Source organism: Rana temporaria, chromosome 3 (genome assembly GCF_905171775.1).
Source record: "Rana temporaria chromosome 3, aRanTem1.1, whole genome shotgun sequence".
Classification (NCBI taxonomy): Eukaryota; Metazoa; Chordata; class Amphibia; order Anura; family Ranidae; genus Rana; species Rana temporaria.
In genome coordinates, this window is record NC_053491.1 from 128,047,836 (window position 1) to 128,062,887 (window position 15,052).

At 41.1% G+C, this 15,052-nt stretch overlaps 1 protein-coding gene across 5 annotated transcripts in view; it reads right to left on the reverse strand.

The window, feature by feature from the left end:
* Positions 1 to 15,052, reverse strand: part of FRMD4A (FERM domain containing 4A) — a 562,831-nt gene that overhangs the window by 231,351 nt on the left and 316,428 nt on the right. For all 5 annotated transcript variants that reach the window (XM_040343418.1, XM_040343417.1, XM_040343415.1 and 2 more), the window contains exon 2: positions 4,462 to 4,527. In XM_040343418.1, the coding sequence (XP_040199352.1) occupies positions 4,462 to 4,527 (66 nt within the window). The remainder of the gene's footprint in view (positions 1 to 4,461; positions 4,528 to 15,052) is intronic.

Consider the following 15,052-nt stretch of genomic DNA (forward strand, 5'->3'; position numbering starts at 1 on the left):
ATGGGAAGGCTGTCCACAAGGTTTAGAAGTGTGTCTATGGGAATGTTTGACCATGCTTCCAGAAGCGCATTTGTGAGGTTAGGCACTGATGTGGACGAGAAGGACTGGCTCCACTCTAATTCATCCCAAAGGTGTTCTATCGGTTTGAGGTCAGGCCAGTCAAGTTCCTACTCCCCAAACTCGCTCATCCATGTCTTTATGGGCCATGCTTTGTGCATTTGTGTGCAGTCATATTGGAACAGAAAGGGGCCGTCCCCAAACTGTTCCCACAAAGTTGGGAACATGAAATTGTCCAAAATGTCTTGGTATGCTGATGCCTCAAGAGTTCTCTTCACTGGAACTAAGGGGCCCCAAGCCTAACTCCTGAAAAACAAGCCCACACCATAATCCCCCCTTCACCAAATGATTTTGGCAAGGTCCATAAAGGTCCATAAAGACATGTATGAACGAGTTTGGGGTGGAGGAACTTGACTAGCCTGACTTCAACCCGATAGAACACCCTTGGGATTACCTTCCCGTCTACATCAGTGCCTGACCTTACAAATGCGCTTCTGGAAGAATTAGTCAAACATTCCCATAGACACACAGGGTTGGCCAACTCAATGTTGAACCCTATGGACTAAAATTGGGATTCTATTAAAGTTCATGTGCGTGTAAATTCAGGCATTCCACTACCTTTGACAATATAGTGTATGTTAAGACAACCCTACAGGCCGCAAAGGCCAAATTTAGCACAAGCCCCACTGCATTTTTTGTACCCTGTTTGGGTTTAACATTGATATTTTAGGTGAGGAAATATATTATTTGTATCACAAAACAAATTTGATACATTTACTTGTTTAAATTGTACCAGTGTGTACTTGCTTATTTACACTTGATAAGTGCATCCAATGACAACATTAACCACTTAAGGACCGCCTCCTGCACATTTACGTCGGCAGAATGGCACGGCTGGGCACAAGCACGTACATGTACGTCCTCTTTAAGTGCCCAGCCGTCGGTCCGAAGCTCCGTGACCGCGGTCGTGGGACTCACGGACCCGATTGCCTCTGGAGTCCCGCGATCACTCCCCGCAGCTGAAGAACGGGGAGAGCTGTGTGTAAACACAGCTTCCCCGTTCTTCACTGTGGCGCTGTCATTGATCGTGTGTTCCCTAATATAGGGAAACACGATCAATGACGTCACACGTCCAGCCCCGCCCCCTACAGTTAGAAACACAGATGAGGTCACACTTAACCCCTTTAGCGCCCCCTAGTGGTTAACTCCCAAACTGCAATTGTCATTTTCACAGTAAACAATGCATTTTTAATGCACTTTTTGCTGTGAAAATGACAATGGTCCCAAAAATGTGTCAAAATTGTCCGATGTGTCTGCCATAATGTCGCAGTCACGAAAAAAATCGCTGATTAGTAGTAAAAACCTATTTTTTTTTATAAAAATGCAATAAAACTATCCCCTATTTTGAAAACGCTTTAAATTTTGCGCAAACCAATCGATAAACGCTTATTTGCCAAAAATAGGTAGAAGAATACGTATCGGCCTAAACTGAGGAAATGTTTTTTTTTTTTATTCATTTTTGGGGGATATTTATTATAGCAAAAAGTTAAAAATATTGAATTTTTTTCAAAATTGTCGCTCTATTTTTGTTTAAAGCGCAAAAAATAAAAACCGCACAGGTGATCAAATACCACCAAAAGAAAGCTCTATTTGTGGGGAAAAAAGGACGCCAATTTTGTTTGGGAGCCACATCACACGACCGCCCAATTGTCAGTTAAAGCGACGCAGTGCCAAATCGCAAAAACTGGCCGGGTCCTTTACCTGCCTAAAGGTCCGGGTCTTAAGTGGTTAAAAAAATATAATAATGACAATGTGCTCAAATCAGGTTGCAGCCTTGTATAACTCTGTCCTTTGTAAAATGAATTCTGAAAATATTTCACACCATGTGTAAAAGTCACCATGAGTGCACACTTCCTGGAATTCAATTCTGTCTCAAGTGTATTCATTCATGTCTTAAGTCAGCCTTCCTACTTCCAGGCGTCATTTTTCCTGTCCACCCAGTTCACGTACAGTATATGCAAGGAATGCTAGTTATTTGCCATTTCACAAAAAGATGGGAATGTTCAGGAAATGCCAATTAGGCAGAAAGTCAGGGTGACCATATCCCTTTATGTTCATGTCCGGAAAAAGCTTGAAGATTGTAAAGCTTTGCTGTTAGCTTTGCATTGGTGTAACATTGTACATGTGAATAATTATAGCGTAACTAAACCCTTCTATCTTACAGCCAAGGAAGTTGCTATCTTAGCCTCTATTTGATCTAAGTTGCCATGGAGGTGCACATGTAATCAGTTATGATACACCAGCCATTTGTTGGCTTGACGGTTTGGTTGGGAGCACAAGCACCTGTGACAACTATCAATCACAGCATGTAATGTAACTGTTTCGGGAAACATTTAAATATCCACTTCAGCTCCTGAAAGATTTATTCCCTTTCGTTACCGGGCCATCTTTTGCGATACGACACTACATTACTTTAATTGACAATTCAGCGGTCGTGCGACACTGTACCCAAATAACATTTTTGTACTTTTTTTCCCACGAGCAGAGCTTTCTTTTGGTGGTATTTGATCACCTCTAAAAAAAAATTGTGCTATAAACAAAAAAACAACCAACAATTTAACCACTTAAGGACCGCCGCACACCGATGTACGTCGGCAGAATGGCACAGCTGGGCCCAAGGGCGTACAGGTACGTCCTCTTTAGGATCCCAGGCGTGGGTCGCGCGCGCAACCTGGTCCTGAGCTCCGTGACCGTGGGACCCGATCGCCGCCGGTGTCCCGTGATCAGGTCACAGAGCTGAAGAACGGGGAGAGGTAAGTGTACACAAACCTCTCCCCATTCTTCCTAGTGAGAGTGTCACTAATCGTCTGTTCCCTGTCATAGGGAACGACGATCAGTGACATCACATACCAAGCCACGCCCCCCTACAGTAAGAATCACTTCCTAGGGAACACTTAACCCCTGCAGTGCCCCCTACAGGTTAACCCCTTCACTGCCAGTGTAATTTTCACAGTAATCAGTGCATTTTTATAGAACTGATCACTGCAAAAATGACAATGGTCCCAAAATAGTCTCAAAAGTGTCCGCCATAATGTCGCAGTCAGGATAAAAATTGCTGATCACCGCCATTACTAGTAAAAAAAAAAAATATTAATAAAAATGCCATAAAACTATCCCCTATTTTGTAGACGCTATAACTTTTGCGCAAACCAATAAATAAACGCTTTTTGCGTGTTTTTTCTTTTACCAAAAATATGTAGAAGAATACGTATTGGCCTAAACTGAGGAAAAAAAAGTTTTTTTTTTTATATATATATTTTTTAAGGATATTTATTATAGCAAAAAGTAAAAAATATAGATTTTTTTTCAAAATTGTTGCTCTATTTTTGTTTATAGCCCAAAAAATAAAAACCACAGAGGTGATCAAATATAACCAAAAGAAAGCTCTATTTGTGGGGAAAAAAAGACGTCAATTTTGTTTGGGAGCCATGTCGCACGACTGCGCAATTGTCAGTTAAAGCGATGCAGTGCCGAATCGCAAAAAGTGGCCTGGTCCTTTAGCTACAAAATGGTCCGGGGCTTAAGTGGTTAAAAAAGAAAAAAAAACAATATATTTTACATTCTGCTATAAACATATCCATAAAAAAAATTTAAAAAATTGAATTGCTTCATAAATTTAGGTCAATATGTATTCTGCTAGATATTTTTGGTAAAAAAAAAAACTCCAATAAGCGTATATTGATTGGTTTGTGCAAATTTTTATAGCGTCTACAAACTATGGGATATATTTATGGAATTTTTATTTAGTATTTTTACTAGTAATGGCTGTGATCAGGGACTTTTAGTGGGTCAAATTGGATACTAACTTACACGTTTGACACTTTTTGGGGACCAGTGACACTAATAGAGTGATCAGTGCTAAAAATATGCACTGTCACTGTACTAATGACACTAGCAGGAAAGGGGTTAACTTCAGGGGCGATCAAAGGGTTAACTGTGTGCATAGCCCGTGTTTTAGTGTAGTGTGAGAGGTGCTTTTACTAGGGGAAGATGTGGATCCGTGCACCTGCTTTGCAGGAACACAGGATCCCTGCCTTCCTTATCTGCCTTGTTTACATAGGCAGACTGCAGTTCTGCCTGTGTACCAAATATCAGCAGGTGCCAGCAGATATCGAGTCCGCAGAACCTGCTAATCGACTCCCGCTGTGAGCCGTCGACAGTGCGCACTCACGCCAGCTAAACAGAAGTGCAGGATCACGAATATACATACGATCCTGCACAGCATGGCCGCCCTGTAGCTGGAAAACTGCTATAAGGCAGTCAGCAACTGGATATATGGGTTTAGTTCCGCTTATAAGTCTAAGTAAGTGTTTTAAAGCCTTGTATATGAAAAGTTTTTGTTACCTGCACAAGAAGTTCCAACTTCCTTTCATCTAGTAGGTGGACTTGACATCGCCGACCCTCCGTCATCTATTTAGAAAAAAACAAAAAACAGGCATGGTTACAGTATAAGTAAAAAAAAAGTGCTTATCAAATAAAACAGCGAGCAATGAGCACATTTTTCAGTGTAACTACAACATGAGTACAAACTGATTATTTATTCACTAAGAAATAACACTGCCACAGATCTTGCATTTCTTAGCGACTGTTATAAAAGAAAAAGTGTCAGCAACTGTTACATAGGCTTCTTTTTTTTTAGAGCATTATTTCTGCATCAGATGTGGAAGCTTCTAAAAAAATACACCTTGGTGCCTCTGATGTGTGGAAGGCGATGATTGCTTTGTAAATTGCGTCATATAAAGTAGTGTTCGCTTGCATTTTATTTTTGGGTCACTTTTTATTTTTGGGTCAATATGAGTGCATTCTAAATTCTCAAATGTTGTCCATATATATTTTCCGCAGTTTTAAATACTTTTTTTTAACCGACTTTTTATCACACAATTGAATGAACAGATCCAATTTATGTCTACTGTAAACAGCAGGGGTGCTTGCATTGATCCATTCCATAAAGGTATGGCCACAAAATGACACTGACACAAAAGTGCACTTTATTTGAAACAAATAGAGAAAACACTGCTGTATATTTCCTTGAAATCCAGGCAAGGGTCACATGGTCACGTTGTGGATGTTTCATGTCATTAGATATGACAGAGAATACTGGTTTTATCAGAGCTTTTTTTTTCTCAGGGAATAGGTGCATAAATTTAGGGATCAGGAGTTTGCATCTTACAGAGAGGTGTGTTCTGGAGTGTGTTATGTACAGAGTGCAGAGTTCAGGAGTGTGCGATGTACAGAGTTCAGGAATGCGTTATGTACAGAGTTCAGGAGCGAGTTAAGTACAGAGTTCAGAGTTCAGGAGTGTGTTACATACAGAGTTCAGAGTTCAGGAGTGCGTTACATACAGAGTGCAGAGTTTAGGAGTGCGTTACGTACAGAGTTCAGGAGTGCGTTATGTACAGAGTGCAGAGTTTAGGAGTGCAATACGTACAGAGTTCAGGAGTGCGTTATGTATAGAGTGCAGAGTTCAGAAGTGCATTACGTAGAGTTCAGAGTTCAGGATCAGGTTCAACTCTGGGTAGGTCAAGTCCTCTACACTGCAGCCCCAAACAGGAAATTAATCAAGCCACTCCAATTATTACATTAAAGTCTGAATTTGTGAAAATAGCCGCCCGTCTCAGAAAAAAAGCAGTCCTTCTTTCCATAGACGGGCAGCTATGTTCACTGATGCTGGCTTTGATCTAACTGTTAAAGCGGTTTCATTAATTCCCTGGCTGGGGCTGGAGTGTAGGGGACCAGACGGTCCAGACCTCCCCAGAAATCAGTTGCTGCTGCTTTCCTGAGTTATTCCCGTCTTTTATGAGAGCTACACCTATAGTTACTTTTTACTCCTATATTAACTTGGTGTATCAACATACTACAGTAATATTCCGCTTTGCACTACTGTCTTTGTGTTTCCTTCTCATAGGAATATGCAGGGCAGAAGGGGCTCTATGCCAACTGCCAGGAGGAAGAGCTGTCACATGTAAACACAGGATCTGGGCTTCTATGTTTACAAAAGACAGTAGTAAGCAGTGATCACAGGGTGTCAAGTTCTGCTATGTTCTAGCTGAAAAAAAACCTTGGTTTACAACACAAAGGGGCCTACAGTTACTTCAAGGAGTAAATAATAATGGTTTCATATACGGTACACATATGCCTCGTTTCCACTGAGCGGATCGGTTTGGTACGGTACGCTATTTTGGGTGTTTCCATTATGAAAGTGTGCCATAAAAACGAATCGTACCAGACCATTCTGGGTCGTGATTCAGATGTTGGGCCATAGAAAATGGAACGGTTCGGTTAGGGCGGACCTACAATACATTCCACTGATTGGTGGACACCCTAGGCATTTTTTCTAAACCCTGAATGGCCCCCGACTGTCCGACTTGCAGTGGAAATGCTTACAAGATCAGACCGGTCCATTCTAACTGTTCCAAACTGTACCGACCCGAACCGTTCCGTTCAGTGGAAACGAGGCAATACACTACAAAACAAGTTAGCTGAAAACAGGGATTTTTTCCCGCAGAAAATAGGTGCAGGTACTCTTCCTTCTGAGTCACCAATTGTTTCCAGCCCCTATCCACATCTGAGCACAATTTTGTGCAGCCACCAACAATCCCCCCAGAAAAAATAGACCCCCTACAATACACCCCTGATATAACTATGGGGTAGATCTCCCAGCAGCCAGCATCAACAAACCCTCTAGCAGCCAGCATTAACAGACCTTTCCCTTAACAGTAAATCCCTCCCAGCAACAACTGACCCCCTAGCAACATAGGATCACCACCAACAACAATATAATCCCCCATCAGCAACAATACACCCCCCCAACAATAGCTCTCTCTAGCAACAATAAACCCCCACCAGTAACAATACAGTAGATCTCCCGACAGCCAGCAACAATAGACCCCTCCCTTAAAAGTAGATCCCCACCAGCAATATCTGGCCCTCTGGCAACATAAGATCCCCCTAGCAAAAATAGATCCCCCACCAACAAAAAATAGTCCTCAGGAACAAATTATCCCACCAGCGATAATAGATTGGCAACAATAGACCCTCCAACACACCAGCACCACATTCAGTACTGGAGGTGCCGGAACTGCGTTCCCCTGAGTTCCCGCTGAAAAAAAAGCCCTGGCTGAATGTGTGTTTAATGATCTAATTTTAATGTACATCAAGAACATTTTGTAATGATGTTCAAAAATATCAACCAAAAATAAAGATCAGACAGTGAGAGTCGTTTCACACACAGGCGACCCGACTTTGGGGGCGACTCGGCAAGGCGATCTCAAGGCGTCTTGAGAGGCAACTTGCAAAATGACTTCAGTATTGAAGTCAATGCAAGTCGCCCCGAATCGCCCCCAAAGTCGTACAGGAACCTTTTTCTAAGTCGGAGCGACTTGCGTCGCTCCTATTAGAACGGTTCCATTCACTACAATGGGACGCGACTTGTCAGGCGGCTGTGTCGCCTGACGAGTCGCCCCAGTGTGAACCGGGTCTTAAGGGATATTATGTATTTTTATTAGTAAGCCAACAGGAAAGTATGTGCCCTAGACACCTGAAGATATGTGAATTTTGATTTGATGACAGCTAACAGATGCAATTTGGAATTTATAACAGATACAATGTGGAATTACTCCATGCATTCTAGACTTTGTGCACATGCTTTGTCACTGATCCCTATGACCCTTCGTTTTCCCTCATTCATCATAACTGTCTGTATAGAAGTCCGACTGCTCAAAAGATTTCCTTTCTTGACTCTTTAGGAAAGGAACAGCTGATATCTGATTGGCCGGTAAGAGCAACATAGCCCCCTTGTGAATTTGACAAATAAGACCTATTGTTCTTTGTAAACAGGACAATACAGAGAATTACACAATTACTGACTCATAAGGTCTTATTTATTGGAATGTTTGAATAAAAACATACTATTACCTCATCACAACAGCTAGTAAAATTCCAACACATTTCCCTGTGTATCTTTGATTCTGATTGGATACTATGAGACATAGGCAGTATTACTTCTTATTTTGATTGGTAGATTGTAACTTTACAAAAATGTACAATATCTGGGGTTCCACATCCCCTAGAGTACAAACTGCAGGAGTTATTTCTAGACCTCTGCACTCCTATATGTGTAACCTGCTGTGAAATTTCTACGTTTGTTTCAATTTTCTGCATATAATAAAATGAGGTATAAAAAATGAATGAGAATACTTGCACAGGTTAGATGTTTTCCCTCGAGTAAAACATTCTGGGAAAGAACTGCCTTCCAGTTTGTCTAATTTAAGAGTATATGACCTCTACAGTACATTATTAAAAAACGCTATTCTCACTCCTATTGTTTCGTGTTTTTGCATAAATGCAATTTTTTTAGCTGGCCTGTGTCCTCGCCTTGTACAGATGTTGGTGCTAAATGCATAGTAATAAGAAAAAAATAAATAAATGACAGAATACATTCTGCATACAATGGCCACTAAGTTAACTGGATTTTAAACAAAAAGATAGATAAGATGACCACAAAAACACAGTAGACAAGGTGCATTAAAGTGTCACTATATCTGGTCTCCCACAGTACACAGAATATGAAAATGCAATTATTTTATAAAATATAAACTGCTAAATACTTTTTCTCATCAGCAGTATATAGCAGTCTTGTGCCTTCTATCAGGCCTCGTACACGCGACCGAGGAACTCGTCGGAAAAGACACATCGTTTTCCTCGACGAGTTCCTTGTTAGGCTTGTCGAGAAACTCGACAAGCTTGCTTTGCGTACACACTGTCAAGACCAAATCTCCTCGTTCAGGGGAAGTCCGATTCCACTGGCACAACCCTTGGGGCTTCTTTTGCTAATCTCATGTTACTGCGTGTTAAAGCGGATGTGCCACGGGAAAATAATATTAAAAGCCAGCAGCTACAAATACTGCAGCTGCTGACTTTTAATATTAGGACACTTACCTGTCCTGGAGTCCAGCGCCGATCGCAGCAGAGGACGAGCGATCGCTCGTCTCTCTGCTGCTCCCCCCGCCATCCACGCTGAGGGAACCAGGAAGTGAAGCGCTGCGGCTTCACTGCCCGGTTCCCTATGGCGCATGCGTGAGTCGCGCCCGCCGATTGGCTCCCGCTGTGTGCTGGGAGCCGAGTGTTCCCAGCACACAACGGGGGGGGCGACGGGATGTGACGGAATGCCCGTCTTTTGCCCGTGAATGCCGGGCCGGAAGTGGGTGCAAATACCTGTCTTTAGATATCTGCACCCCCCTCCCCCCTGAAAGGTGTCAAATGTGACACCGGAGGGGGGGAGGGTTCCGATCAGCGGGACTCCACTTTAGGGTGGAGAACCGCTTTAAGTAAAAGTTTGGTAGGAGACGATTTGCACTTTTCAGTCTGTTACAGCGTGAAAAATGTGCTATCTCCATTACAAACTACTTTTACCGAAGGTGCGCTCCCGTCTCATACTTTATTCTGAGTATGCGCGGGTTTCTAAGCATACACACTAACGTGTTTCTCGTCGAAAACCAGCCCGACGAGGAACGCGATGAGGAAATTGAGACTCCCGTCGAGGAAAAAGAGAACTTGTTCTCTTTTTTCCTCGTCGAGTTCCTCGACAGGTTTCTCGATGAAAAACATACACACGACCGTTTTCCTCTGCAAAAAATCTCTGCCACCAAGTTTCTTGATGCATTCTGTCGAGGAAAACGGTTGTGTGTATGAGGCCTCAGTGTCCAAACAAGCACTAAGCTAAAAAAAACACTGCAAGAAACTTTTTTTTTCTGTACCTAGATGTTGAAGCTCAAAAAATGCTAATGTCCTAAAATAGTATGCATGGACACATATGATGACACTATTTAGCTTCTAGGAGCAAAATGCTAATAACAGCTTATAGGAGCTTAAAAAAAGCTGGTGTGCATGGAGCCTTAAGCTGGCCATACCATTTGAAGTGGATGGAGGAATCCTCCCTGCTGTGTCATTGTATTCTGATGGGAGGCTAGAGCCTGATTGAGAGAAAATTTTCCAGTAGGGCATTCATACAGAAGTCAATAGGTAGATCGACTTCTGTACAACCACAGTACGACTACATAGATCCAAATTCGTCTGGCATCTGTTGAACCGTCTGAATTTCGATCCATTTATGGGCAGCTTTACCTATTTGCTTTCTAGCTGGAAAACTCATGATGAGTATACTTTACATGTCACTATCATAATTGTAGTCTATCTATTCATCTATCTCTCATTAAAAAAAGGATTATGATTTATTGTTTACAAAAATATTTATTTATTTATGTAGTTGTATAATCGAGGAACGGCCTTGGTTAGTGTAAGCCATTCCATGAAAACACTAAATGTGTGACACTGTACCAAGGGAATCTGGCAGACAGAGGCATAATTGGCCTGACACACTTTCCTTGCCAAATTTAATTTACAAATGAAGGCAATTCATCCTCTATCACATGACATGTCTAGAAAGAAGATGTGTAATCATTTCAACAAAACAATTCAATATAGCTAATTAAAATATGTAATGGTAATTTACATATAAATACAATAGCATGAAAAAAAATTATAAAAATGCCATGCCTAGATCAGTAGAATGACAGTATGTCAACTAAGGCCCCTTTCAGACATGCGCACAGTATGTCCGCTTTTTCATCCATCCGTGTACGGATGAAAAAGGGACATACATGTATCCCTATGGGATAGCGGGTGTCAGCGGATGAACATCATCACGGGATCCGCCCGTGTAAAAGGACCCTAAAGCCCTGTACACACGATCGGTTTGTCTGATGAAAACAGACGGATGGACCATTTTCATCGGACAAACCGATCGTGTATGGGCCCCATCGGTTTGTTTTCAATCGGTGAAAAAAAATAGAACATGTTTTAAAGTTTTCCTATGGATAAAAAAACGATAGAAAAAAACGATCGTCTGTGTGGAACTCCATCGGTCAAAAATCCACGCATGGTCAGAATCAAGTCGATGCATGCTCGGAAGCATTGAACTTAATTTTTCTCAGCACGTCGTAGTGTTTTACATCACCACGTTTGGACATGGTCGGATTTTTGACCGATGGCGTGTAGGCAAGACTGATGAAAGTCAGCTTCATCGGATATCCAACGAAAAAATCTATCGGATTAGATTCCATCAGATATCCGATCGTGTGTACAGGGCTTTAGGGTTACAGTATATCCAAAATGTAGAGAATGTGACATTCACCAAACATTCATGGAAGGTGTATCATCCTGGTACATGTGGTTTAAATGATGGTGATCCCTTCACCTGCAGTGAATGTTTGGCAAGTGTCACATTCACCACTGTATTGGTATGCCCCTGTGTTACTATATGTGTAATATCAGTTGCAAATCTATCACAGCAGATACAGGTTGAATAGTGGACTAATATTCTTTGATCTACATTCTTTATCATTATAGTAATGTTCACTGCACATTACTCATCCTATAGGTATATTTGTACATTTTAAAAAGGGGTATGCACTCTAGCAGTTGAGAAACAGTGGCATACAATGTCTAGCTTTCAACAGAATGTGCCAGTGTAGTAGCAATGCCTTTGGCTAACCTTGAAGTCAGCAATTTTGCGGGTGCAGAAAAAAAGTGTATCAGAGATATGTTTACTTAAAAGCTGTTCAATAAAATGTAAATTATTCAGAGCGCACTTTATAAGTCAATTCGATTATCAGTAGACAATATCCTAAGTTAGCTCATCTATCTATGTTTCCTCCAGAATTGACAGTTAATTGAGAATACAGGAAAGATTGTTAGCTGCAGATATAAAACAAACTATGCAGCATAGATATATATATATATATATATATATATATATATATATATATATATATATATATATATATATATATATATATTTATATATATATATATATATACTGTATATATTCTAAAAAGAGCAAGTGGGCATTCCTAATAACAATGAGAGGTTCAAAACTTTCAACTATGGCCAAAATTCATGGAAGGTTTATAGTATGACGAGTTTCTATTGAATACAAAAACAAAGAAGGATGCACTGGCCTAGTGTATTACAGAACCTTAGGCACCATCTATTGCTAAAACACATGAATATACTCACAAATCCATTAAAATTACAAGCGTAATACAAGTCCGGACAGGGTCTCTTCACGTCATTCTAGCTAGAATGGCCGGTAGGGAAGATCCCCAAAACAGATCACAAGACTGACATGTTTTGAGAAGTATAACCTCTTTTTAATGAGCCTACCAGAAAGAAGCTAAAAGAACTGGCATTAATGCCCACTAAGGGCACTAATGTCCGCCCTGTAACAACTCTTTCAAAATTACCAACAATTCACATAAAAGGTATTGTGCTTATTTACCAGCCAAAGTGCACAATTTTTTGTAGACCATGGCAAGTAAAATCAGTCTTATCCAGTATAGCTAACATAAACATAAAGCCTAGTGGCATGATCTGCCAACAGTATTGATATGTCTCTACCAAGGTAGTAACAGACTAAAGCTATGTATAAAGCTTCCATTCCATCACTGGCAGCTGTACAGAGATGTATGAGATACATACTTCAGGAATGAGTAAATTATTGCATGACCATATTACAAATTTGCATATTCTAGGACAATATCTGCTCACATAGAGCAACTTTCAGGCCCCGTACACACCATAGAATCCATCCGCAGATAAATCCCAGCAAATGGGTTTCAGCGGATAGATCCTATGGTGTGTACACGCCAGCGGATCTTTTTCCGTGGATATATCTCCCCTGGGATGGATTCCAGCAGATCGAATATTTGCTGACATGCACAACATATCCATCTGCTGGAGTCCATCCCAACGGATGGATCCGCTGGTCTGTATAGACTCACCGGATCCATCCGTCCGAAGGGATCCCCCGCATGCGTCGTAATGATTAGACGCATGCGTGGAATTCCTTATATGATAGCGTTGCGCACGTCGCTGCGTCATAATCGCGGCGACGGCACGACACGTCATCGCCAGAGGATTTCGGCGCGGATTTCAATGCGATGGTGTGTACACTCCATCGCATTAAAATCCGCCGAAATCCTCTAGAGGATTTATCCGCGGAAACGGTCCGCTGGACCGTATTCGCGGATAAATCAGACTGGTAAATAATGCATATAATTTTCAGATGCATGCACAACAAAAAGCATAGGCTCTATACATTGGAACATATATGGCATACAGATGTACAACATGATGTACAGGGAATTTTTCTTGTAATAAAAGGACCTAAGATGAGACATATGTTCAACATATGTCCTACACTTATAAAGGAACATTGTGATGTTAAATAAATTCTGTCTTAAAGTTATGCTTTGTACGTGATTGTGTTTATGGTTAATGTTAACCCTAGACTATGAAAAGAAAGATGCTTTGAAAATAAATTCTGAACATGCAATGTCAATTTAATCTTTCTAGTATATTCTTATCCCTTAGAATTGAGTGGAATAAAGATTTCTGGCAAAGGCAGCTGGACAATAGCAAAAACTGCAGCAATTTATTTTAGCTGCCTAGCAAATGTGCAGTAAATACAATTTAATCTACTGTTTGATGATTTGTTTATTTCCTGTGTTTTTATCAACCTTCAAGTACCTCCTGGCAAGGTGCATGAGCTGTTGCATGTATAGTCATAAGTACCATTACCCTTTTTATTCATTTTATGTTTGAAAATAAACATTCATTTTGAAGATATGTGTCCTTATGAGCCAGTTCACACAAGGGGCAACACGACTCTGGGCGCGACTTTGTGAGGCGACTTCAGCGCGACTTGGGGCGACTTACAAGGCGACTTCAAGTCGCCTCCGTCACAGGCGACTTTGACTGTGGCCAATCAAACAGTAATCAGCTCTGTGGGAGGGAGGTGTTTGCCTGAGAAAAATAGTTTCTCTTCCTGTAAAGTTGCTTCAGTAAAGACAGGGGATCCGACTTGGAGGCGACTTCCATTGAAATCAATGGGTACAAGTCGCCTAGCAGTCGCCTTGAAGTAGTACAAGAACCTTGCCCGAAGTCAGAGCGACTTCAGTAGTGTGCATTAAGACGGCTCTCATTGACTAACATGTAATTTGACATGTCACGCGACTTGGGGCGACACAAATTGCCCCCCAGGTCCCGTAGTGTGAACCGGTTCTTAAACATACATTTTAGATATTATTAGGTATAGCCAGATCAACTAAGCACAAAACTTAAAAAAAAATTGTATTTGTACCAAGAACAGGCAACCTGTGGCACACCAGGTGTTGGTGATCCTAAATTTTTGGGATGCCCAGGTACTGCTGCCTCCACACATGAGAGACATGATTTCTGTGTCTGGTCCAGAACAAAGTGTAAACCTTTGCTAACATTGTTTTTTGCCATAATCTATAAATGGTTTACATGAAAACTAAAATCTCACTTGTCCAATAGATGCTAAATAAATGTATAGTAGAAGTTACCCCATCCATGTAAAAGTGTTTGCAAATAATGCACATGACACTGGTCAGCTGCTATATTGTAGCCTCGTCGTGGCATTGTATGCTAAAAGGCAGATGTCACCTTTATCCGTTCATGAGTCAGGTCAACACATTTTTCTGCCGCGTTCTGTGCTGAGCATTACAGGAATACCTCAATTGTTAATTTTGCATTTACAAAAGTGAACTAAAAGTGCTGTTCTGTGGATTAGTTTAGCAGGCTCATGTGACACATAAACATGTTTTCTTAACAGTTTGATTTAAAGGAGGGAGCAGTGTCACGTAGAAAAGTGAAAACTCGAGTCACATGAAATATTTCTAAAGTCATTTCTTAACTAGTAGTTCAGGCTTCTGATAAAGAAATTGCTGTTCAGCACAATGTTTGAACGCTTTTTGGGAGCCTGAAACAAATGAAATGTTGGATTCATGGAATTGCACCCTGGCTCATACATTGAACTTCTAATTTTATTTCAATGCATACCAATGTGTTACT